Here is a 25,517-nt window from a genome sequence, read left to right as displayed (position 1 = left end):
GGACTGTATCTGAAAAAAAGGATGTGAAAGAGCTATCTACTGAAAACTACAGAACATTGCTCAGAGACATTAAAGAAGATCCAGATAAATGGAGAGAGATACTGCATTTATGGGTTGGAAGACTATATATTTTTCAAGATGACATTTCTTCCCAAATTGATCTAAATCACAATCCCAGGCAGGCACTTGTGTAGAAATATACAAGCAAATTAAACAATTCAAATGGAAATGCAAAGGACCTGGAATATAATAGCCAAAACAAATTTGAAAAAGAACAGAGTTGGAGAACTAACACTAACTGAAGATTTACTACAAAGCTACAGTTTCAAGAGAGTGTGGTATTGGTGGAAAGATAGACAAGTAGATCAGTGGGAAAGAATAAACAGTCCTGAAATACATACATACAGTTGTACCCATGGACAACTGACTTTCAGTGAAGTTCAAAAGGCATTTCAGTGAAGAGATATAGTCTGGTTTACAAATGGCAGTGGAACACTTGGATATCCACATGTCTCCAACATAAACTTTATTTCTTTTACCATCTACAAGAATTAACTCAAAATGGATAATATACCCAGATGTTTATGAAGTATAAACTACACAACTTCAAGAAGAAAACGTAGGAGAAAACTCTTGTGGCTTTGGATTAGGCGAAGGGTCTCTCTCTCTCTCTCTCTGTCTCTCTCTCTTTTTTTTGAGACAGAATCTTGCTCTGTGACCAGGCTGGAATGCAATGGCCCAATCTCGGCTCACTGCAACCTTCGCCTCCTGGGCTCAAGAGATTCTCCCACTTCAGCTTCCCAAGTGGTTGGGACTATAGGCGCAGGCAACCACAGCCAGCTAATTTTTGTATTTTTAGTAGAGACAGGGTTTCACCATGTTAGCCAGGATGATCTCCTGACCTTGTGATCTGCCCACCTCGGCCTCCCAGAGTGCTGGGATTACAGGCGTGAGCCACCGCACCCGGCCCATATACCTAAATGTTTATAAAGTGTAAACTATACAACTTCAAGAAGAAAACATAGGAGAAAACTTTTGTGGCTTTGGATTAGGCAAATATTTCTTAAATGTGACATCAGAAGAACAATTCATAAAAATAATTTAATTTCATCAAAATTTAAAACTTCTGCTCTTAAATTTGCAAGAAAAAAAAACAGCCCCATGAAAAAGTGGGCAAAGGATATGAACAGACACTTCGCAAAAGAAGACGTTTATGCGGCCAACAAACATGAGAAAAAGCTCATCATCACTGGTCATTAGAGAAATGCAAATGAAAACCACAATGAGATACCATCCTCTACCAGTTAGGATGGCAATAATTAAAAAGTTTGGAGACAACAGATGCTGGAGAGGATGCGGAGGAATAGGAATGCTTTTACACTGTTGGTGGAGTGTAAATTAGTTCAACCATTGTGGAAGACAGTGTGGCAATTCCTCAAGGATCTAGAACCAGAAATACCATTTGACCCAGCAATCCTATTACTGGGTATATACCCAAAGGATTATAAATGATGCTACTATAAACACACATGCACACGTATGTTTATTGCAGCACTGTTCACAATAACAAAGACTTGGAACCAACCCAAATGTCCATCAATGATAGACTGAATAAAGAAAATGTGGCACATATACACCATGGAATACTATACAGCCATAAAAAAGGATGAGTTCATGTCTTTTGCAGGGACATGGATGATACTGGAAACCATCCTTCTCAGCAAGCTAACACAGGAACAGAAAACCAAACACCTTGTGTTCTCACTCATAAGTAGGAGTTGAACAATGAGAACACATGGACACAGGGAGGGGAACATCACACATGGGCCTGTTGAGGGATGGGGGACTGGGGAACAGATAGCATCAGGAGAAATACCTAATATAGATGACTAGTTGATGTGTGCAGCAAACCACCATGGCATATGTATACCTATGTAACACACATGCACGTTCTGCACATATATCCCAGAACTTAAAGTATAATAAAAAAATTAACTTTTTTAAAAAACTTTTGCTCTTTGAAAGACATATTTACTAGTACAAAAAGACGTATCACAGACTGGGAGAAAATATTTGCAGTGATTATATCTGATAAAGGACTTGTATCAGGACATACAAAGAACTCTTACTGGGCAAGCTCAGTAGCATGTGCCTGTAGTCCCAGCTACTTGGGAGGCTGAGGCAGGAGGATTGCTTGAACCCATGAATTTGAGGCCAGCCTGGGCAACGTATTGAGATGCTATTTTTTAAAAAACAAAAACTCTCAAAATTAGAGAAGAAAACAATTCAATTTAAAAAATAGGAAAAGATTGGAGCAGATATCACCAAAAGGATATATGAATGCAAATTAACACATAAATAGATATCCAGCATCAATAGTCATTAGAGAAATATAAGTTAAAACAACAATGAGGTATTGCTTCATAGTCATTAAAATTGCAAGGATGTGGAGAAATTGGGATTCTCATACAGTGCTGGTGGGAATGTAAGATGCCACAACTAATTTGAAAACAGTTTAGCAGTTTCTCAAGTTAAACACTCAGTAAGTCATCACTTAATGTTGTCAGTTGGTTCTTGGAAACTGCAGCGTTAAGCAAAATGACATACTGTCTAATGAAACCAATTTTATCATAGGTTAATTGATATAAAGGAGAATTAAGTTCCCACAGCACAGAGTAAGTCAGGTCACAGTTTCCAAGAACCTGTCCATGATGTTAAGGGAGGAATTACTGTACACTTACTACATGATCTAACTGTTTAGAGAGAAAAAAGCCTGTGCCATATAGAAACTCATACGTGAATGTCCACAGCATCTTTATATGTCATAGTTTAAAACTGGAAACAACCCTAATACCTGTCAGCAGCAGACTGACCAGTGGTGGTGTCCGTACAATGCAATATTACTTAGCAGTGAAAGGAATAGACAGTTGATCCACACAGCAGCATGGGTGATCCTCAGAAATATGCTGCATGAAAGAAGGCAGACAGAAAAAAGAGTATATTATACAAGACTTCACTTATGTAAAATTATAGAAAATGGAAATTAATATATAGTGATAAAAAGGAGATGAGTAGTTGCCTGAGGAGCAGGGATGGGAGGGTAGGGGAAGGAAGGATCACAAAGAGATACAAGGGAACTTTTGGAGTTGGTGAATATATTATAATCTTGATTGTGGTAATAGTTTCGTGGGTGTTTTATCAAAATGTGCATTTTAAATATGTGCAGTTTACTTTGGGTTAACTCCACCTCAGTTAAGGTGAAAAGAAAAACTGCAGGAGCATTCATGCATGGTGTTCATGCATCCAATCCAGTTGATCGTGTCAGTCTCTTCTACCTCTGTGTTGTTTACATTCGTATACTCTCCTTGCTTCCTCATGCTGTTGTCATGCACTGCAGGTTTTATTCTCTTTCCTAGCCTATTTTTGCAAATTCCTAAAGTGCTGTACTGCTGCTTTCTTCCTCCCTTCCTTACACCTTGAAAGGTATACAGTGCTAATACTTTTCCTTTTAGAACATGCCTATTCCTGCGCTTTTTCTGCTCAGAATTTGTCACTTTTATTTCCTACAGAAGGAACTTAAAACTCCTTGTCACGATATACAAGATCATCTAGGATCTCCGAGTTTATTCTTATTTACCAGTTTTACTTTGCACTGCTCTATTTTAGAAACTGGATGTTCCGCCACATGTAACTATTATTTCCCCCCTTAGTACACAAGTTGCTCTTTTCTGCTCTTGTGTCTTTTTATCTATGTGTCTTTCCACTTACAATGCCTACTCTATCCTTTCTTACTCCTTCCAGGGCTGAAAGGTATTACAAATTAGTTGAAACTTTAAAGCAGCTGTAATCTAGTTTGTCTTATTTGATATTGTATTATGGCAACTGGGAAAAGAAATTTAATCACCCCAGCTACTTGCTGTACAATAAACAATTATGTTCAATACTCAATATTATGCTTAATATTATAATTCCACTGTTCCTCCCAGTTTTCGCCCATCAATTACTTCCTGCCTTCACTCTCCTCCTTTTCCATTGCAGATTCTAGAGCCATGATTACATTCACCTATCACAAATATATTCTTAAACCCTTCACCCTTTCATTCTTCTCTTTTATCACTAGTGGTCTCTGTTTGGCTTAATGAAAAAAAAAAATACCTTACTACTCCTTACTTAAACTGTCATTAGTATCCGATTTTCTTTTTCCCGACACTTTTCTCTTAACTGACTTGACACAGTCTCCTTTACCAGGACACCCTGCTCTACTGCACCTCTGACGTTTGGAGTTGGACTGCCTTCTTATTCTACGCTTTTTGTCCTTTGCTATCTTACTTTCTCAACTTTAAAAACCATGTTTATGCCCAGCTCTCAGATTTATACCCTGATCTTTAGCTGTGTTTTTGACTCTCGAACCTGCTTATCCGGCTACAAGAGTAATTTTTTATTTACATGGAAATTAGGGAGTTGACATTGAAGGAGACAGTATAAACAAGGCAAAGAAACCAGAAGCAATGTTGTGCTTTTGGGGACATACAAGGAGAGTGGGAGGTGGGGGGATTGGTAGGAATATCTCAAAGAGCCCAACGCAAGAATTACTAGGCAATAAGTAAATGGAACCAGAACTAAAAAGAAAGGACCTGAGGAACTTATTTCCGGTTTTTGCTTCCTTTGGTGTGTAGCAATTGTTATTTCTTTGTCTCTTCTCTTCTTTGTTTGGAAAAATATTTCCTAATTCTGACAATTCAATGGAGATAATTAAAGATTGGGAACTAGTTCCAAAATTATAGCAGACAAACTAATTGACTATTGACTTACCGTACGTCTATTTGATCAGCTGTGCTGGGATGGTGTTAGCAGGCCGTGGGAGTCAGACTGGGCAGAGACTGTAAAGAAGATTAGGTTCTTTAAGCATGTTTCGGGAGTGGGGAGAAAATAATTAGCATTTCTAGACAATAGACTATGAATTTGTATTGGTTCAAATTTCCTTAGTGATGTGATTTTTTTTTTTCTGCAGCAGTACGCAGACATGCAAATATGGTACTGTATTGATTTAGTTGTGGTGATTTGCTGAATTGGTTTGGCAGGAAGTTAATATTGCAAGGAAATTAAGGGTACTGATTTAAAACAAATGCTTAATCACAGGATCCATATTGGATAGCAAACAAACAAAACAAAAAACCTGGGATTGGGGGGATAAGGACCTTAGGGGGGAAATATGAAAGGGATGGGATGTCTGTGTGTGAACTTCCGTTGTTATAGAATATCAACACTAGAGACCTGAGAGGAGAGGAAGTTGTAGTCAGAAAATGAAAAACTGGAGTTTTAACACTCTGAGGCCAAATAATTCCAATTGAAAAATCTGTGGTATATTTTTAGGAGTGAGCAGTGCTTCTACTAAGTTTAATTTAAAAAAGTTTGGCTATGCCAACAGTGCTAAAGTTTCACTAGCCATAAATTAAATAAATAAACCAATAGCAGAGAGTTTTTTTTTTTTTTTTTAAGTCAGCAATAAGCACATGATTGTTATGTTGAATTCCTTTTTAGGTTTTTGTTGATTGCTTCAAAGAGACTATAGTTAGGATTAGGTTCTGTTGTTAATTCTACTGTTTCCAAAGCTCCAGGCTTATTTTATTGCAGTAGTTTCTTTTCTCATATTCCCTTTAAGTTACACCAAAGTATTTTTCAGGACACACACTCACTTTTGAAGCCAAACCAGGTTTTCTTTTTAGTTTGAGTATCCCCCAAGGTAGAAGGAGATCAGAAAAACCAGATTACAGTTCGTTCCCTTTACATCTCTCCTGGTTCTCCTAGAGTCAGAGGGTGAGCCATATGCTTGCTAAGCCACCAGAAACTGATTTACCAGGAGCTGTTAGAGGTGGACAGGCACAGGACGAAGTGTATGGATATACATCAGTGGTCAGCTGGAGCCAACTGTGAAATTTTGTAGGACAGTTGTTAAAAACAGCCATTATTAAAAATTAAGATATGTACATTTACAATGAAATGAATTTTATTAAAAACAAAGGTAATAATCAAATATTTTTGTAATTATTTTACCGTTTATGCTCTTGAAGACCTTTCCAGCTACTCTCTCTGTATGCTATCAATACTGTATAACTGAGTGCTCTTTTGCTTCTCTTTCCAATTTTGTGTTCAGTTGTATCAAGTTGGTAGCTTGAAACCAGCCATGATGGGAGTATTTATACTGTGAACACTGGAAAACACTGGAAATCAAGGCCTTTCCTCCATGGAGAACTAGTTGTTAAACATTTATCAGCACACCATGGGATATATTAGCATGTCTGGTGGCTTTTCACTTTATCTCAAAGACTTGAGTGAAAACTGTCAACAGGAAGGTCTCTTCTTTTCAAGACCGTTCCTAACCTCTTCCAGCCTTGTCTCTACATGGTTCTTTTCCTTCTGTTACTATGTTTTTATTACCTACTTCTTTACCATCATGGGCCCTCAATGCTGGCTTTTTCTCCATCTTCCATTCTGTTCCTAGAGTTGAGTCTCATTTTGACCCCTGCCAATATACCCAATTCTGCTCTCCCTTTCCAGCCATGTACATTAAAGCTTTAGAAATTGCCACAGCTGCAGAAAGAATAATATACAAAACAAGATGACATAGTTAATGGATCATATTTCCAGAGTTCCAGTCACTTTTTACCGTTTGACATTTTATCAAAGTGGTTACTATTTGGTGAAATCTTAGGTGAAGTATTCATCAGAAAAGTGTAAATGTTCATTAACTATACTTTTAAGGTTAATTCCATTCTCGTGTGTAGTATTTTCAACAGAACACCATTTTTTAAGATGAAAATTTTGTGATGGTAAAATAGAATCTGTTTGCCTTTCACAAATTCATAAAACTCTTTTAAAGCCTCCTTGATGGTTAGGAGAGATTTTGACTTCAAGAAACAAAAAACTGGCCGGGCGCGGTGGCTCAAGCCTGTAATCCCAGCACTTTGGGAGGCCGAGACGGGCGGATCATGAGGTCAGGAGATCGAGACCATCCTGGCTGACACGGTGAAACCCCGTCTCTACTAAAAAATACAAAAAGCTAGCCGGGCGAGGTGGCGGGCGCCTGTAGTCCCAGCTACTCGGGAGGCTGAGGCAGGAGAATGGCGTGAACCCGGGATGTGAAGCTTGCAGTGAGCCGAGATCTGGCCACTGCACTCCAGCCTGGGCGGCAGAGCGAGACTCCGTCTCAAAAAAAAAAAAAAAAAAAAGAAAAAGAAGAAACAAAAAACTGAGCGGAAAAGATGGTGGATGTCTAGTGCTGAGTCCGCAGCTTAATGATTCTCTCAGCCTTTCACTTATGGTCAAGTGAAGACCACTGCAGATCTAGTCATGACACCTGTGCTCACATGCTCACAGCACAGCGGAGGAGACAGGATGGTAGCAGAGCTGTGTTTACATGTGTCGTGGCTTCACCTGAATATAGGGAGTCTGAGAAACTGTATAGTTTAGCTAGTAGTGATATTACACTTATGATAAAGTAAAACAAGAGGGCAGGGATTGGAGTTAGGTATTAGGTGAGCCTACTGTAGATCTACCTCTGTATAGTATGCAGTAGCATTTCCCTGTATACCTAAACCTAATTCATTGTGATGAATTTAAAAGGTGAAAATGTAACTAATGTATGTGATATAGTTCCCTGAGAAGTACATTAAGCTTTCTTTGTTCAGTCTTTGTGAGGAAGTGATGGAAAACTTTTTTTTTTTTTTTTTTTTTGCCAAAAGATATTTGAACTTAGAAACTAGGCTAGTTACTTTCACATAAACTCTTGAGGTGTAGGTAGTGTTATCCCTAACGTTACAAATTAGGAATCTAAGAGATGTTAAGCAGTCCGCTCTACATCACAGAACCTAGTGAATGGGTGAGTCAAGTTTAGAATCTGGACTTTTCTCATAGGCAAGTTGCAGATGTTTATATATTGAAATGAATTAGAATGTTATAGAAAGAATGATATTTGAGAGTCAGGAAACTGAAGCAGATATACACAAAAGGTGGCATTATGTGTAATATCCATTTGATGGAGGAGCTGGAGCCTTCTAGCGGTTCTGGTAGCCAAATACTGGGATAATAATAGCATTTTACTTATACATTAACCCATTTATGCCTAGTGTTTCATTATTGGAACGCTAAGCCTGTGGGAGTTATTTCTATCCTACTGCTCAAGGTCATTGCCAAGGTCTGATTTTTCACAAAAAAATTTTGCAACCTCCACCATAAATGGGTTAAAGCTTTAGAAACTGCCACAGCGGCAGGAAGAATAATATATGAAACAGGCTGCCGTGGTTAATAGATCATGTTGTTACTAGACCATCAGTTAACAAACCAATGCATTTTACTCTATGCATTTTATTTATACTAATCCACTTAATTCTCATCACAACCCTTATCAGATACGCATTGTTATTACCATGTTTATACAAAGAGACTAAAACACAAGGAGGCTAAGTTACAGACCGAATCTAGTAAGTGGCAGACTTAAGATTGAACCCAGATACTTTTTTTTGTAGTCATGTGTTAGCCACTTTAATATAAAACGTGATGAAAACTCATTACAAGAGTTGAAAAGGGCATAGAAAAACCAATGATTGTCCACTTTATTACAATTTTTGAAATTTGAGACTCGTTAAAAAAAAAAAAAACAAAAACTTACGTGTTAATTTCAGCTGAGGGTTAATTTTTTTTCACAAACTAAAAATTACTGTATGGGAAGATCAGTGTAGCAAACAGTACAGTTTACGAACCTAAGCCACAAACTTATTGTTAGTAATCATGGTAAGAAACATAGCCAAAGACCAGCTGATGCCTCAGTTAAGTTTGAAAGAAGCTCTGCCTTCTGTGAAGGCAGAGAAGAAATATGCAGGCGATTCTCCTTCAAGAAATTTGCATAGAGGCCAGATGTGGTGGCTCTTGCCTGTAATCCCAGCACTTTGGGAGGCTGAGGCGAGTGGATCACCTGAGGTTGGGAGTTCGCGACCAGCCTGACCAACATAGAGAAACCCTGTCTCTACTAAAAATACAAAAAATTAGCCAGGCATGGTGGTGCTTACCTATAATCCCAGCTATTTGGGAGGCTGAGGCAGGAGAATCGCTTGAACCTGGGAGGCAGAGGTTACAGTGAGCCGAGGTTGTGCCGTTGCACTCCAGCCTGGGCAACAAGAACAAAACTCCATCGCGAAAAAAAAAAAAGAAAAGAAAAGAATTTCATAGAAATAGAAAATGTTAGAGCCTTTACCACAAGTGAAATTGCAAAGCCGGAACATATTCAACTCAATCCAGAGAGCACCAGACATTAAATTGGGACCAAGGTAGAATTGAACGTTTAATTTCCAGCCCTGCGGCTTGGAGAGCACTGTCATTTCAGACGCGAAAGCCAGCTGCAGGTGAGCTCTTTTAGAAACACGAACTTTATACTCCATACATTCTGAAACAAGGCAGATATTTCTACATTGTTTGAATTTCAGAAGGGTACCTCCAGGCATCAGGGTCTCTTTCAGAGTCACTCTTGAAATAGTTACATCTTCCCAGGCTTGGGAACCACCTTTTTGCAGTTCTCTAGCCTTTGCATGCACTGAAGCACACCACTTTGTGGAATGACTTCTAACATTAAATCCATCATGGCTTAAGTTCATGAAGCAGCTATTTCCAGGGCACCTCCCATCTCCTCGGCATGAGAGTTTCCCAGTTACTGCTTCATCCCCCCAACCCCTCTTCATGAGAGTCTCCAGAGCTCATAGCATCAAGGTCTCCATTGCTGGGACTCAAACCAGAGACTACATCTGGAAGCTCCACTTCTCCAGCTCTCTCTGCTGGAGACCAAAGTGACAGTTTGTTGCAAAGACTTGTAAAAACAGAGATTATTTACAAATGCATTTTTGTATACATCTGTTTAATTTAGAACCTGGGGCTTTTGTAATCACTTTCCAAACCCTTTTATGAAGGGTGGAACACTTACATGAGGCTACGCTGATAACCATGCCCCATATCCCTTCTCATAACTGGCTTGTGTAAGAAAAACAATGAAGATTTTTTTAAGTTGACTCCTACCTGGTTCTAATCAGTCTTGGAGGAATTTCTACTTATTTAATAAAATAGGGAGTTGAGTAGAATATATTAAAGAATTTCACCAATAAAACAAATACCTAAAGCATCATTTTGGAAGGCAGTGCGTAGGAATCCCAAAATCACATCTGGTGAACAAAACTGATAATCTGATAATGATACCTCATCTCTACAAAAAATAAACAAAATTAGCCAGGTGAGCTGGTGCATGCCCAGAGTCCTAGCTACTCAGGAGGCTGAGGTGCAAGAATTGCTTGAGCCTGGGAGATGGAGGCTGCAGTGAGCCTAGATTGTGTCACTACTTCAGCCTGGGTGACAGAATGAGACCCTGTCTCAAAAACAAACAAATAAAAGAAACTGATAATCTGTTAATAACCCTTTTCAGCTCATGATAACCGGTTTATATCTTCATAATTTTAAGAACTACCGTAGAATATGGATCTAGAAATTGAAGTAAGAATGTAGCAAATGAGCATGTGAAAATAATTTCACACAGATGGAAATTACACAGCTCGGAACTTGATGATGAATCATACTCTTGGAAAACCAGTCCATCCTTCCCCAGAGTCTGTCAACAGAGGGATATGCAAAGTGCTGTAGTTTTCATATTTCAGCTTTAACATCTGCTGCATGGCAGCCCATTTATATTTTTATCTAAGGAAACATCTACAAATATTGATAAAGATTTCCTTTTTGCTTTTGTTTCCAGGCTGTTTATCTTGGTATTTATCCTTTTGGCTATACAGTATCTCTAGATGATCTGGAACTCAGCATTTTCCTAATACGGCTTGTTAGAATTCCAAAAACAATGCCTGCGGTTCCGCTACTAGGTCACTGTGGTGTGTTCCTCAAAGCCAGAGTCTGTTGACCTGCTGAGATTGTTTTCTTCTTTCTTGCTTTCCCTCTTATCCATGCACTACTAGTTTTTAAAAGCATTGAATGCCAAGATTTTAAATGAGATATTATTTTACACATTTATTTCAGTCATGTCTTCTTTTTTTTTTTTTTTTTAATGAAACCTGGGGGAGAGTGAAGAGAAAGTTCACAAAAAGTTTGAGTTGTGGCTTAGTGTTGATTTAAAAAACCCATAGAGAAGACAATAAACATAAGTTGGCAACAGATATCAACATAACTGGATTGAGATTTCAGTAAATCGCATTATTAAATTATGACATTTTACCTACTTGCATGCATAGCTCATTATCAGACTAAATATTTTAATTCATGTAAGAAAAGATTGGGAAATTAAAAACTAAAAGGAAAAAAGCAGACTTAGATATTTGGACAAATAAAACAGATAACTCTATGTACTCATAGCAACAGATTGTTTTATTATTTGTTTGTGTAATAGGCATCATCTGTTATTTAGAGTCTTGGAATAATAGAATCATTTGGGAGGGACTGTAGAATACATTACTGGAATTCAGTTGGCAGTGTTCACAAATTGGTCTGTTTGCTGGTTTAGACTCCTTTCTTTGTTGCTTTTCATCAGGTGGGACTCTTTCCTGGACACTGTGTTGAGTTAATTAACCAAAAAGTTCCCCAGTCAGTGACCAACTCAGTGCCAAAACCAGGTGAGTACATTTTTTTCACTAGTGTAGTTATTTTATAAACTGCTTGAAGACACAGATTTTCTGTCAGTCAAGTATTTAGCTTGTTTTGCTATTTTTGCATTTATTGACATAATACTACATTCTTAATTTTATATGATTTTGATTTTTAAATGTATTCTTATTTCTCTGTTGATTATTTTGAAAAGGTTTACATGCATTCAAATTTTTAGGCAATTTTAAAGAGCTGTGTGCTCCATTAAGCTTTGTCATTATTGACTTTTATAGTTGCATCATAGCAGTGTAACTTATTAATGAATAAAATGATAAAAAATAGGTTTAAAGAACTAACATGGAAATTGTAGGATTAACTGGAAATTGATAAATGAAAAGTAAGTATATTTTAAAAGGGCATATGAACATCAAAACTATTTTAAACAGCATTTCTTATTACTTATATAGTATACTTACAGTACTACATAAATCTGTAGAATATATTACAAGTAAGCATTATTGAAGGGGAAAAAAATCAAGAAAATGGGAATTTTGGTATTTATTGAGGTGATTTAGTTTTGGGAAGATTCAACAGAATGCCTCGTCTGGAACTTTTTGATGATGTCAATTAAAAAAAAATACAAACAAAGTCTAAAACATTTTGAAGAGAAGAGGGAGTCATCCAACTTATTTTTCCTAGCTATATTACATTTCTTCTGTCCTTTCCCACCTCTCAGTAAAAGGAGAAGAAAAAATTTCTGGGCCTCAGAATTTATTTGAACTGTTTTCCTTATAGTAGTATTTTCTAGTTTTAGGACCTGTATGTAAGAGTTAAGGAAAAAAAAAAAAGTTATTCTTTGCTCTTTTGGTATTTTCTCACTTGTGCTCCCAAAGCTTACATCAAACAATCTTTGCTAATAGTATTTAAGTAAAGGGTAACAATACCTTTCAAAGCTTATTTCTTCATAGGAGACTAGGGAGTCATTGTTCCCATTTCTCTCATTGGAATTTGTTTATTGTAGACTGACTTTATTGCTCAGTAGAGGAAATGCTTCAAAACAGTGTTTTCTGCAGTTCTGCTTGAGTCAGGATTCTCAGTTCTTTTCAAAGCAATTTTATCCGTCTTGGGTAAACTTTTTTTAAAAACTCCTAAGTGGGTACTGGTTCGGTAAATCTTCGTTAGTAACTGTAGATTTCATTCTTTTTAAAAATATGGCATTATTTTAAACTTAACTTTTTGAAAACTCAGCTTTATTGAGATAAAATTCACATATCGTGCAATTTACCCTTTAAATTGTGTAACAGAGTTGTACAGCCATCACCACAGTTAATTTTAGAGCACCTTCATCACTTCATAAAGAAATCCCTTATCCATTAATAGACACTGCTCCCTGCATACTACTCCCAGCCCTAAACGACCACTTGTCTACTTTCTGTCTTTATTGATTTCCCTATTTTGGACATTTTGTATAAATGGAATAATATAGAATGTGGTCTTTCGTGATGGGCTTCTTTTACTTAGCATAGTGTTTTCAAGATACACCTGTGCGGTGGTGTGTATCAGTACTTCTGTTTTAATTCCTTCTTTTTTAATGGCTGGATAACATTTCATTATATGCATACACCACATTTTATTTGTTAATTCATTTGGAGTTGTTTCCATTTTTAGCTACTTTGAATATTCATATACAAAATTGTATGTGGATGTGTTTTGATTTCTCTTGGGTATATGTCCAGGTGTGGAATTGCTGGGTCATATGGTAACTATGTTTAACCTTTGAAGAACTGTCAGCTGCACCATTGGTGTAGCTGTACCATTTTACAGTTCCACCAGCAGTGTATGAGACTTCCAGTTGTTCCATATCCTTGTCAACACTTGTTTTTATCTGGATTTTTTTGATTATTGCCTTCTTAGTTGTGAAGTAGTATCTCACTGTGGATTTGACTTGCATTTTGCTTTTGGCTAATAATGTTTAGCCATTTTATATGTCCTTATTGGCTATGTGTTCATCTTCTTTGGAGGGTATCTATTCATATCCTTGCTTATTTTTTTTTCTTCTACCTTTTTCTTTCTTTTTTTTTTTTTTCCGAGACAGGGTCTTTCTCTGTCACCACAGACTGCAGTGCAACGTTGTGATCGTAGCTCACTGCAGCCCTCAACTCCCGACCTCAAATGATCCTTCTGACTCAGCCTCCCGAATGACTGACATTACAGGTGCACACCATTGTGCCCAGCTTATTTCTAAATTTTTTGTAGAGACAAGGTCTTGCTTTGTTGCCCAGATTGGTCTCAAACTCCTGGTTTCAAGTGATCCTCCCACCTCAACCTCCCGCTTTTGCCCAGTTTTTAATTGGGTTATTTGTGTTTTTGTTACCGAGTTGTAAATGTTGCTCATATATTCTAGATACAAATTATTTACCAGATAATAGTGATTTGCAAATATTTTCACCTGTTTTGTGGTTCATCTTTCACTTTCTTTGATAGTATCCATTGATGCATACTTTTGATGTTTCTTTTGTCATTTATGCTTTTGATTCCTTATTTAAGAAGGCTTTGGCTAATCCACAGTCATGATTTACTCCTATGTTTTCTTCTGAGAGGTTTATAGTTTTAGATGTTACATATTAGTTTATGACCCATTTTTTAAAGTTAATTTCTGTGTATAGTGATGAGGCAGGGGTCCAACTTCATGAGGTTATCCAATTGTTCTAGCACTGTTTGTCGAAAAGATTATTTCTTTCCTGTTGAATTATCTTGATACCCTTGGAAAAATAAATTGACCCTAGACACAATTGACCCTAGGTTTATTCCTGGACTTCCAGTTCTTTTCCAATGATCTATATGCCTTTTTTTGTTTGTTTTTTTTGAGGCAGAGTCTCACTCTGTCACCCAGGTTGGAGTGCAGTGGTGCCATCTCAGCTCACTGCAACCTCCGCCTCCTGTGTTCAATCAATTCTCCTGCCTCAGTCTCCCGAGTAGCTGGGATTACAAGTGTGTGCCACCACACCCAGATAATTTTTATATTTTTGGTAGAGACAGGGTTTCATTATGTTGGCCAGGCTGATCTTGAACTCCTGACCTCGTGATCTGCCCACCTCAGCCTCCCAAAGTGCTGGGATTACAGGTGTGAACCACCACGTCCAGCCTCTATATGTCTCTTCTTATGCCAGTACTACCCTGTTTTGATTACTGTTGTTTTGTAGTAAGTTTTGCAGTGGGGAATATAAGTCTTCCTACCTTTTTCTTCTTTTTAAGGGTTGATTTGGTTTTTCTGAGCCCCTTGCAATTCCATATGGGTTTAGAATCAGCTTATCAGTTTCTACAGAGTAGGATGGGATTCTGATAGAGGATATATTGAACCTGTAGATCAACTTAGGATACTATTAACAATATTAAGTCTTCTAATCCCTGAACATAGGATGTTTTTCTATTTATTTAGATATTCTTTTGTATTTTTAATTTTTTTCTTTAGAGACAGTGTCTTGCTTTGTTGCCCAGACTGGAGTGCCATGGTGTGATCATAGTTCACAGCTCCCCAAACTCCTGGGCTCAATGCATCTTTCCACCTCAGCCTCCTTAGTAGCTAGGACTACAGGCATGTGCCACTGTGCCAGGCTAATTTTTTAGTTTTTTGTAGCAATGTCTCACTATGTTGCGTAGGCTGGTCCTGAACTCCTGGCCTTAAGTGATCCTCCCGCATGAGCCTCCAAAAGTACTGGGATTATAGGCATGAGCCACTAGGCCCAGTCAGTTTAGACATTCTTTAATTTGTTTCAATATTTTGTAGTTTTCAGAGTATAAGTTTTATATATCTTTTGTTGAGTTTCTTTATAAATATGTTCAATTCTTTTTAATGCTATGGTACTGGGAATTTTAACATTTCATTTTCTTACTGTTCATGGGAAGTCCATAGGAATATAATTTTTGTATGTGGATGTTATATTTTGAAGCCTTGTTGAACTGTTTATTAGTTCTAACAGTTTCGTAGTGGATTCCTTGGGATTTTCTGTATACAAGATTATGGCATCTGCAGTAGGAACTTTTTACTTCTTCCCTTCCAATCTGGATGTCTTTTTATTATTCTTGCCCAGTGGTCCTTGTGAGAACCTCCAATACAATGTTAAATATAAATCTCAAGTGCAAGCATCCGTGTCTTGTTCCTGATCTTAGGGGAGTGCATCTAGTCTTTTACCATTAAGTAGGATATTAGCTGTGGGGGTTTCATAGATGTCCTTTATCAGGGTTGAGAAAGTTCCCTTCTGTTTCTCGTGTGCTAAGTGTTTATAAATAGGGTGTAGGAATTTTTCCGAAGGCTTTTATTCATCTATTGAGATTATCATGGGTTTTTATGGTCATTATTTTGAAGTTACTAAATTCAGCATCAAACATTTAATTTCCTGCACATTATTTTTATCCATCTTTCTGTGGTGTAAGCTTAACTTATATTAGTTGTTATGTCTCATCTTTGATAGTATTGACTCAGATGTACTATAAACTGAGTTTTTAAAACTTAGCCTAATATTGGCATTAAAATAAACTGTATCAATCAAGTGCTTTCTCTTTCTCTTTTTTTCTTTTTTGAGATGGAGTTTCGCTCTTGTTGCCCAGGCTGGAGTGAAATGGTGCGATCTCAGCTCACTGCAACCTCCACCTCCCGGGTTCAAGCCTCAGCCTCCCCAGTAGCTGGGATTACAGGCATATGCCACCATGCCGGCTACTTTTTTGTATTTTTAGTAGAAATGGGTTTTCTCCATGTTGGTGAGGCTGGTCTGAAACTCCCAGCCTCAGGTGATCCACCCACCTCAGCCTCTCAAAGTGCTGGGATTACAGGCGTGAGCCACCACACCCGGCCCATTCTCGTGTTTTGAATGGAGAAGTGACACTTCAAGTAGGGATAACCTCCAGAAAGTTAGTATTGGGAAATCAGTTATTGATCAGTTACTGATAGCTCTGGAAAACAGGTTTGTATTTGTAGACCTGCATAGCATTGTTATTTCTAAATTAAGAATGACCAAGAAAAACCTTGTATACCTTCAAAAGCTAATATTTTGTCTTTTGTGAGCAGCATTGCAGAGTTAGCATAAGGAAATGTGCTTTTTTTTTTTTTTTTTTTCTTTTTTTGACAGAGTCTTGCTCTGTCACCCAGGCTGGAGTGTGATGGCGTGATCTTGGCTCACTGTAACCTCCGCCTCCCAGGCTCAAGCAATTCTCCTGCCTCTGTCTCCTGAGTAGCTGGGATTACAGGCACATGCCGCCATGCCCTGCCAATTTTTGTATTTTTAGTAGAGGTGAGGTTTCATCATCTAGACCAGCTGGTCTCGAACTCCTGACCTCGGGTGATCCGCCTACCTTAGCTTCCCAAAGTGCTGGGATTGCAGGCATGAGCCACTGTGCCCAGCTAAAATGTGCATTCTTAATACATTTTGAAAAGGATAATGTGAATTCTGTCAGCCTTGGGCTTGTTTCACACTTTAAAACTGTCTTTGCCTACGGTATAAACAACTTGAATGTTCTATTTATTTTTAACATTGCCATCTGTCACTGTTAGATGCCAAATCTGAAAGATACAGCTATAGTTTGAGACTGAAAATTTGAAGTTCCCTATACTATTACACAACAAGGGTAACATAGGAAAAATATTCTCTTTGAATCTGTTCTTAAATGTTCTTTCTTAATATGTTCAATTATTTGTATATACAGAAATAAAATTAATCACCATATCCTGACCAAGATAGAAAGTATCCATGGTACCTTAGGAAAAAGAAGGTAAGAGTTTGAGAGAGAGAGAGAGAAGAGGAAACAAAAAGGGTGGAAGCTTATCTGTAAGAAATTGTCATTTCGTTCAATCACCATAGGTCATGATATAGTGGAAGATGAGGTCTAGGTGGGGAAAGGTGAAAGGGGAAGCACATGTTTTTCTTTGTGTTTGTTTTGCTTGCAAGTCACTGAGGAGCTATTTACTGACACTTTTCTTGAAGGCTTTATGTTCATAGCTATTCTCTCTTCAGATATTTCTTTTTCCCAATTCTCTTTCACCTCTCCTTTACTTATCAGTTACATTATTTGATGTTGTCTCACAGATCTCGGACTCTGTTCTCTCCTTTTTTTTTACTCTGTTTCCTTTTTCATTTCTTTTCTTTACTTTTTTTTTTTTTTTTTTTGAGACAGTCTCACTCTATCTCCCAGTCTGGAGTGCAGTGGCATGATCTCCTGTTTTCTTTGTCTCTCTTTTTTTGTTTTCAGTTTGGATACTTTCTATTATCCTATCATCAAGTTCAGTGATTCTTCACTCTGCTATGTGTAGTCAGTCTTCTCTTAAGCCCACCTAACACATTCTTCAATTCTTGTATTTTTCTTTTCTCGAATAAAACTAGGTGGTCTTTTTACAATAATTGCTATGCTGGAATTCCCCATCTTTTCACATCATCCACCTTTTCCACCAGAAAAAAAGAAAGAAGAGGGGTGGGGGGTAGAAGAGAGAAGAGGGAAAGAGTGGGAGAAATGGAGAACAGCGAAGAAAAGCCAGCAGAGATTTTTGAGGCATTAACTTCTGGAAATAAAAGACTAGTGAGTTAGACAACCTTACCTCTGAGGACAGTTGAAAATTTTTGACAGAGGTATAAAAAGTATCTTTGAAGCATTAGAGAGTCAATAAAACCGTAAGCAGTTATTGTGCTAAGGTGAAACAGAAGGAAATCTGAAGGGTGACCCCTGCATATAGAGACATTATTCCCCTAGGATATCTGCTGATGGAGTAGAGGAGGTCGCCATAGTGCTAGGGGAACAAAAATTAGAGGGCAGAACCCATCAAGACAGAGTTGCTGAAAAATGCCCCAAGCTTTGAGTTGGAATCTTTGTAGAAATTGATGACTGATTCTAAGATGTATGTGGAAATACAGAGCCAAGAATACCCAAGACAATTTAGAAGAACAGAAAAGTGGGAAACTTACTGTAGTGTCAAGATATATTGTGAAAGCTTCACTAATTAAGACATTGGTATAGATGTACAGGTAGACCAATAGATCAGTGGAACAGAATAGAGTCCAGAAACAAACCTGTGTCTATATAGATACTTGATTTATGACAAAGGTGGCATTGGAGGGCAGTTTCAAAAGAACAATCATTTCAATAAAAAGTACTGAGTCAACTGGACATCTGAATATAAAGAAAAAGAAGCCTGATGATCTTTATTTAACCCCATACACAAAAATCCATTCCAGGAGAATTACAAATCTGTATGTGAAAGAGGAAACAATAAAACTTTAGAAGATAATACTATAGAATATCTTTATGACCTTGGCTTAGACATAGTATTAATTATAACTGAAAAGCTTAATAATTAAACAATTCAAAGTAATAACTTTATCATAATATGCCATTAAGATAGTGAAAGGGCAAATCACAGTGTGGGAAGGTATTTGCAGAATGTGTATCTGACAAAGAACTTGTAAAGAATCTTTAGGAAAATGCAGATCAAAGCCTTATTGACTCTTCATTACATACTTACCAGAATAATTAAAATTTAAGGGTAACAGTATCTGAGTTTGGCAAAGATATATATTAATAGGAATTCTCATATGCTGATGGTGGGACTATTAATTTGGGACAATCATTGGCATTATCTATTGAAGTTGATACACAACTGTAACCCAGCAGTTCCACTTTTAGATGTATATAGAGATTCATGTACACAGACGAAGACACATGCATAGAAATGTTGATAGCAGTTTTATTTCCATTTGTTAAAAACTGACAAAACTTAGGGTGTATACATGGTGGAATGAATAAATGAAGGTATATACAATAAATTCCTCTACACCAGTAAAAATGAATGAGTTAAAACTATTTGCAACAACATGATTGAATCTCACAAAAAATAGTATTAAAAGTCCTGATGTACACACTTACACTGTAAAGTTTCATGTATACATTTACAGAGTTCAAAATCCTAAGAGTTGAAGACTGCTCTGTGGTATTAGAAATTAGGATGGCAGCTACCTTTGGGGAGGAAAGAGGAGGTCAATGATTGGGATGGGCAGGAGACAGGATTCTGGAGTACTGGTAATGTTCTGTTGATCCAGGTGGGAATTATACAAAAATGTCGTGATGTTGAGCATCTTTTTGTGTGCTTATTGCCCATTGTCTATTTTCCTTGTATTAATGCCTATTTAAGTCTCTTGCTCTTTTTGAATTGGTCACTTTGCATTTTTTAAAAAGATTTCACCCATCCAGATGAATATTCTTTGCAGCATTGCTTTAATACACAAATGTTGGAAATCGTATTTTCAAAAAATACTTTTGGTACTTTTGTACTGTAAAATACTTTGCAACCACCACAAAGTAAGTAGAAGCCTACGCAGTAAACCAGGGGATTTTTTTCTCTGATACATTGTTAAATGAAAAGGCAAATTACAAAACAGTAAAATCGCATTGTAAATTCATAGAAAGAGGATCTAGAAGGCTACATACGTAACTGGAAAGGGGAATGGGATTATGGAGACAGTAAGAAACATTTCATTTTTTCTCCATTTGCTTCTGTATTGTTTAATTCTTTTATAATTGAAATGGGATCATTCGCTTGGCCCCTTCTCAGGACTCACAGGTCAGGGGGAGCATGCAGGTGAGTGGGTGCAGAGGCCAGGATGAGCACTTCTGGGCAACTGGTAGAAGCAGAACTCTGTGCAGGCCCATGGCAGCATCTAGAGGTTACCCATGACTCCTGGAGCCCCAGAGGGCGTGTGTTACAGTGTGCTCTTTTAGCTTTGCCGTCCATGGGTGGCTTAGACGTTAAACAACTCAGTGGAGGGTCAGTGTGACAGCCTCTTGCACCTGTATCCAAGTCCTTGTCTGGGGTCCAGGAAGAATCAGGACGTGCAAATGAATTGAAGGGTGGTGGTGAATGGAGAATTGTATTGAGTGGTAGAAGTGGCTCTCATAGGGATGGGGAGCTGGAAAGGGGATGGAGCGGAAAGGGGTCTTCCCCTGGAGTTCAGCCGTGCCCAGCTGAACTCTCCTCCGAAGTCCTGCCGTCAAGCCACCCCTCTGAAGTCAGGCTGCTTTTCAAACATCCGGCTGCTTCTTTCCTTCTCTGCCATTCTGCCGCTCTGCTGGTAGGGCCTGGGGTTTCTATGGGCACAGGATGTGGGACGGGACAGGCCAAGGTGGTTTTGGAAAAGGCAACAATTGTGGGGGTGGGAAACAGGAATGCATGTCCTCACTTTGGGTCATAGGTCCAGGCTTGAGGGTGTGACCCTTGCCAGGGACCACCCTCTTTTACCCAGTGTTTCCCTTTCTCCGGCCTGTATCACAATGAGCATGTATTATTTTGTAGAATACGAAGAAATAGATTGTAATCTCCTGTTAACTGAACCCTGCCCAAATAGGTAATTTCCAAGATCCTTCTTAATGCATCTACCCCATAAAATGGACACTAGTGACACTAGAGTTAATGCAGATGTTTAATTTATTTACCTGTGTGAAAAGCAGCAGGGTTAAAGGGACAAAAGTTCAGGCAACCTTGGGTTCAATCCCTATGCCACATTTTACTGTCGGGGTATACATCATTTGGCTTCTCTGATTTTCAATTTCCATATCTAAAAAGTGAGGCAAGATTATTATTTCAAAGATTAGGGATAAGGTACTTAAGACCCCTGGATACTTAATGAATGTCAACTGTTATTTATTGATTTATGTTTATTTACTACGTTATTTAAATTCATGAGTATCAGAAACTATACTTAATTTATATAGATACTTATTTAAGATACTATTTATTTGATATAAATCTACATGCCAAGATATCACAGTTGTGTTAGTCTGTTCTAGCGTTGCTGTAAAGAAATACCTGAGATTGGGTAATTTATAAAGAAAAGAGGTTTAATTGGCTCACAGTTCTGCAGGCTGTACAGGAAGCATGGCGCTGGCATCTGCTCAGCTTCTGGGAAGGCCTCAGGGAGCTTTTAATTATGGTGTAAAGCGAAGTGGGAGCAGGCACCTCACGTGGCAGGAGTAGGAGCTAGAGAGAGTGGCAGAGAGTGCCACATACTTACACAGCCAGATCTCACGAGTATTCACTATGCAAGGACAGCTCCAAGCCATGAGGGATCTGCCCCCATGACCAAAACACTCCCACTAGGCCCCACCTCCAGCATTGGGGATTACGATTGTACCTGAGATTTGGGTGGGGACAAATATCTAAACTATCACAGTGCATGACTGAAACAAATTCATTACAGTAGTTTTCACAGAATCATGGTGGGGGAAGGAGTTTGCATCACAGATTTCTGTTTTTTTGAAGATAATTTTTTTCTGGTTAACAGATATACATTAAAGGTGAGACTTTTTTTCTGTAAGACTAGTTAAGAGCATGTGTGAGAAGACAGAAAAGAGTAGAACAGGGAAATAGATCTGTAACTGATGTGGGTACAATCAATTGAGATAACTCAGTACCTTTGGACCAGCCGGGCTTTTATTTGTAGTAGTGTTTCAGGAAACCAGTCCTCTAGTATCTTGCTTTTTATGTTATTTTACTTTCAGTATTACCTAATTCCAGTTGTCTTGTTTTAAATTTTGACTTGCTTGCTCCTGGATTGTTTCTATTTTCTTTCTTGTTTCAGTTTCCAACACTTTTTGCTCTTTTGTAGCCATGTTTCTTTGCATGTCACTTTAGTAAGAAGTGACCACACATTTATATATCAACTAAAAGAGGTCCAGGTTTTTACTTACTCTCTTGGGAGTATTGCACTGAATATGCTTCCCATTGAACAAATGCTTAAATGTGTTAAGAATCAGATTGTTAAAATCCCTACCTTCAGAAGCACTGATATGAGAGTCAAAGGAGTACTAAACTGCTAAAATGTCTTGGGAAGCTTTCTCCCCAAATACATTACAAAGGATAGATCAAGATAATATTTTCTCACTCTGTATCAGGGGAAAACAGAAAATTTATAATACCATGTATTTATAAAGTGCTTTAGGGTTTATGAATACTTACATTTCCACTGTTTAAATGGGACATGAATCTGGTCACAACCGTGTGAGCTTGCTAGGGATACGGAATGTATTTCCATCCCTCCCCTTCCTACCCTTTTTAACAAATGGGGCAACTGGAAGCTTAAGACACTTGCCTGAGGCTTCACAACTAGGATTTACTGAAATGTCCTGACACCTAATAGTAATCACAGCCAGCACTTACATAGTCCTGTGTGCCAGGCCCTGTGCCATGCACTTGACGTGGGTTAACTAACTTGTGTGCAGTTAGTTAATTCAAAACCCAGAATTCTGCCCACTGTAGAACATTGAATAGACATAAAGATTTTTGTTCTCTCTGTCAAAACAAAAATTTTATTCCTTTTGCTTTTATTATAATAGGAATAAATAAAACGTGTTTGCATTTTTATAAGGCCTGTATAAACAGAACAGAAATTAGGGCAAAAGATGGGCTAAATTGAGGTTAAAGAGAATTGCTTACAGGAACCTACTTAATTTGCTAATTTTGTTTTCAGTCATCATCCTTCCTAATGCTGCTTTAATTTTTAAAAATCTTTTAATTTTTCCTCACTATGCATAAAACATATCCCCAAACTCTATTATATTGTAGCATTTCCAGTCATTCTTTTCCATTTTCTTAGTATAGTATTTCTCCCTGTATACTTGACTGGAATCTCCTTGTGTTTTCTGAACATGGCACGTGGCTTCATAGCTTTCATTTTGCTCCTGCTGTTCCTACACCCTGAAATGCCTTCCCCATTTTGGCCAGTTGAAATCCACCTTATATTTCAAGACTCAGGCCAGAATCCGCTTCTTCCATGAAAGTTTCCCTGACCCACTCCCTAATCCCATCTCCTCTCCACCACTAGTGCAAATTTAATAGCAGTTATTTCACGTATTCACTAAACTGTACTTTCTTCATAAGTGACAAACATGTCATTCATCTTCATCTCCTCCCCAGGCAGTGTGTATAGTGGTTACACAACTAATGCCTGTTGAATTAATCCATCCTAGTACTTATCAAATTAAAATTTTAGAGTACAGCTTTCATCCTGTAACTCTTATCTTCAGAAAATTTGGGTGAATTCCTCCCTCTATGCCAGAATTAGATAGAAAATTTTTAGTGTAGAATTTAAGTTGTTTCACAAATACTGGAACGAACTTATCTTTGTAGCCTTCCCCCCACCCCATTTCTTACCTACGTTCAGCTTCACTAACATGTTTCCTTTCTCTTCTCCCAAGGTACTCTGGGCTTCCCCCTTCCCTCACCTGTGACTGACTTACCATTTTTTTATGTGAAGATTCCCTAGGCCACTCTTTGACAAACTTGAATTTGCATTCAGCTCACCTGAGTGCACATTCATTTCTCTCAAAAAAGTTTTGAGTTTGATACTTCACTTTCTGTGTGTCTTTTTTCCCCACTACATGGTTTTGTTTGTTGGCAGATGTATTTTATAGTAATTCGCATCTTTTATATGGATGCTCCAAAACAGTTCTTGATTGATAATTATAAGCATGGACAGTTTTCAATATAGTTACCAAAAATGTTTCCTAAACGCATATGCCCTTTAGTCAGTGCTGGGAGTAGCCCCCTAATCAGTCTTTTTCTTGCCCTAAGTAAAGGGGCTTTTCCGCTTTCGGCCATTTCCAATATTCATTCATTCATAGATCAAGAATTTATTGAGTGCATACTAAGTGCTATGGCTAAAACATGAACACACCAGACAGAAATTCCACCATTTTGGTGTTTGTATTCATGTGTGACAAGAAGGGGAGAGGTAAATAAATAAATAAACAATATAGTATGATAGATGAGGGCTATGAAGAGAAACAAAGCTGAGAAAGGAATGCCAAGACTAGGAAGTGCTGGGATGTGGCTTATGTGGGGTTATAATTTTCAAGGGAGAGTAGGGTAGTCCTGGAATGGCTCATTAGAAGCCTCCTTTTAAACAAAGACCTGAAGGAGATGAGGAGGGGAGATCTGCATGTATCCGGAGGAAGAGCTTTCCAAAGATGGAACAGCAAGTGTAACGATACCGAGTTGAATGTGGGTCAGTCTTGGTAAGTGGTCAGGAGGAAGGCCACATTGGCTAGAGCAGTGGGTAAAGAGATGAGATGAGGTCAAGAGGGGAGAGGGGTCAGATCTCTCTGGGGCCTGGGGGCCACTGTAGGGGTTTTGGCTTTTATTTAGAATTAATTGGGCAGTGGAAGACATTGAGCAGTTTTTGTTTGGTTCGATTTATCTTGTTAAAAGGATCACTTTGCTTGCTGTGTTAAGAGGAAAGGCAGAGATAGGTAGAAGAAGAGGGGCTGGCAGTGGCTGTTGCAATGAGCCAGGTGAGAGATGATGGTGACTTAGACCAGTATGGTAGCTGTGTAAGTGATGAGAAGGGATCTGCTTCTGGATATATTTTGGCCATGGAGCTGGCAGAATTTGCAGACATACTGTGAAGGGATTGAATCATTCAGGTAATTTTTTTTTTTCTTTTTCTTTTTTCTTGTTTTTTTTAAGATGGAGACTTGCTCTGTCACCCAGGCTGGAGTGCAGTGGCACAGCTTGGCTCACTGCAACCTCCACCCAGATTCAAGCAATTCTCCTGCCTCAGCCTCCCCAGTAGCTGAGTTTACAGGCATGTGCCACCACACCTGGCTAATTTTTTATTTTTAGTAGACAGGGATTCACCATATTGGCCAGGCTGGTCTCAAACTCCTCACCCTATGATCCGCCCGCCTTGGCCTCCCAAAGTGCTGGGATTACAAATGTGAGCCACTGCGCCCGGCCCCATTCAGGCAGTTTTTATGATAGAATGATTAGAATGAAGCCATTGCCTTTCCAGTGAATTCTCTTGTTGCCTCTCCCACCCACGCAAAGATACATCCTAGTCCAACATAGGGGGATAGCCACC

At 38.2% G+C, this 25,517-nt stretch overlaps 1 protein-coding gene across 12 annotated transcripts in view; it reads left to right on the top strand.

Annotated features, from left to right (window-relative positions):
* The window catches only part of LOC105476208 (Rho GTPase activating protein 32), a 308,635-nt gene that overhangs the window by 215,196 nt on the left and 67,922 nt on the right, over window positions 1-25,517 (top strand). For 11 of the 12 annotated variants that reach the window (XM_011731907.3, XM_011731908.2, XM_071075804.1 and 8 more), the window contains one exon: window positions 11,570-11,651. The exons of the other annotated variant lie outside the window; for it this stretch is intronic. In XM_011731907.3, coding sequence (XP_011730209.2) covers window positions 11,570-11,651 — 82 coding nt within the window. The remainder of the gene's footprint in view (window positions 1-11,569; window positions 11,652-25,517) is intronic. 12 annotated transcript variants of the gene reach the window in all.

Source organism: Macaca nemestrina, chromosome 12 (genome assembly GCF_043159975.1).
Source record: "Macaca nemestrina isolate mMacNem1 chromosome 12, mMacNem.hap1, whole genome shotgun sequence".
Lineage (NCBI taxonomy): Eukaryota > Metazoa > Chordata > Mammalia > Primates > Cercopithecidae > Macaca > Macaca nemestrina.
Note: the sequence above shows the minus strand (reverse complement) of the source record. Positions and strands in the feature narration are given on the sequence as shown.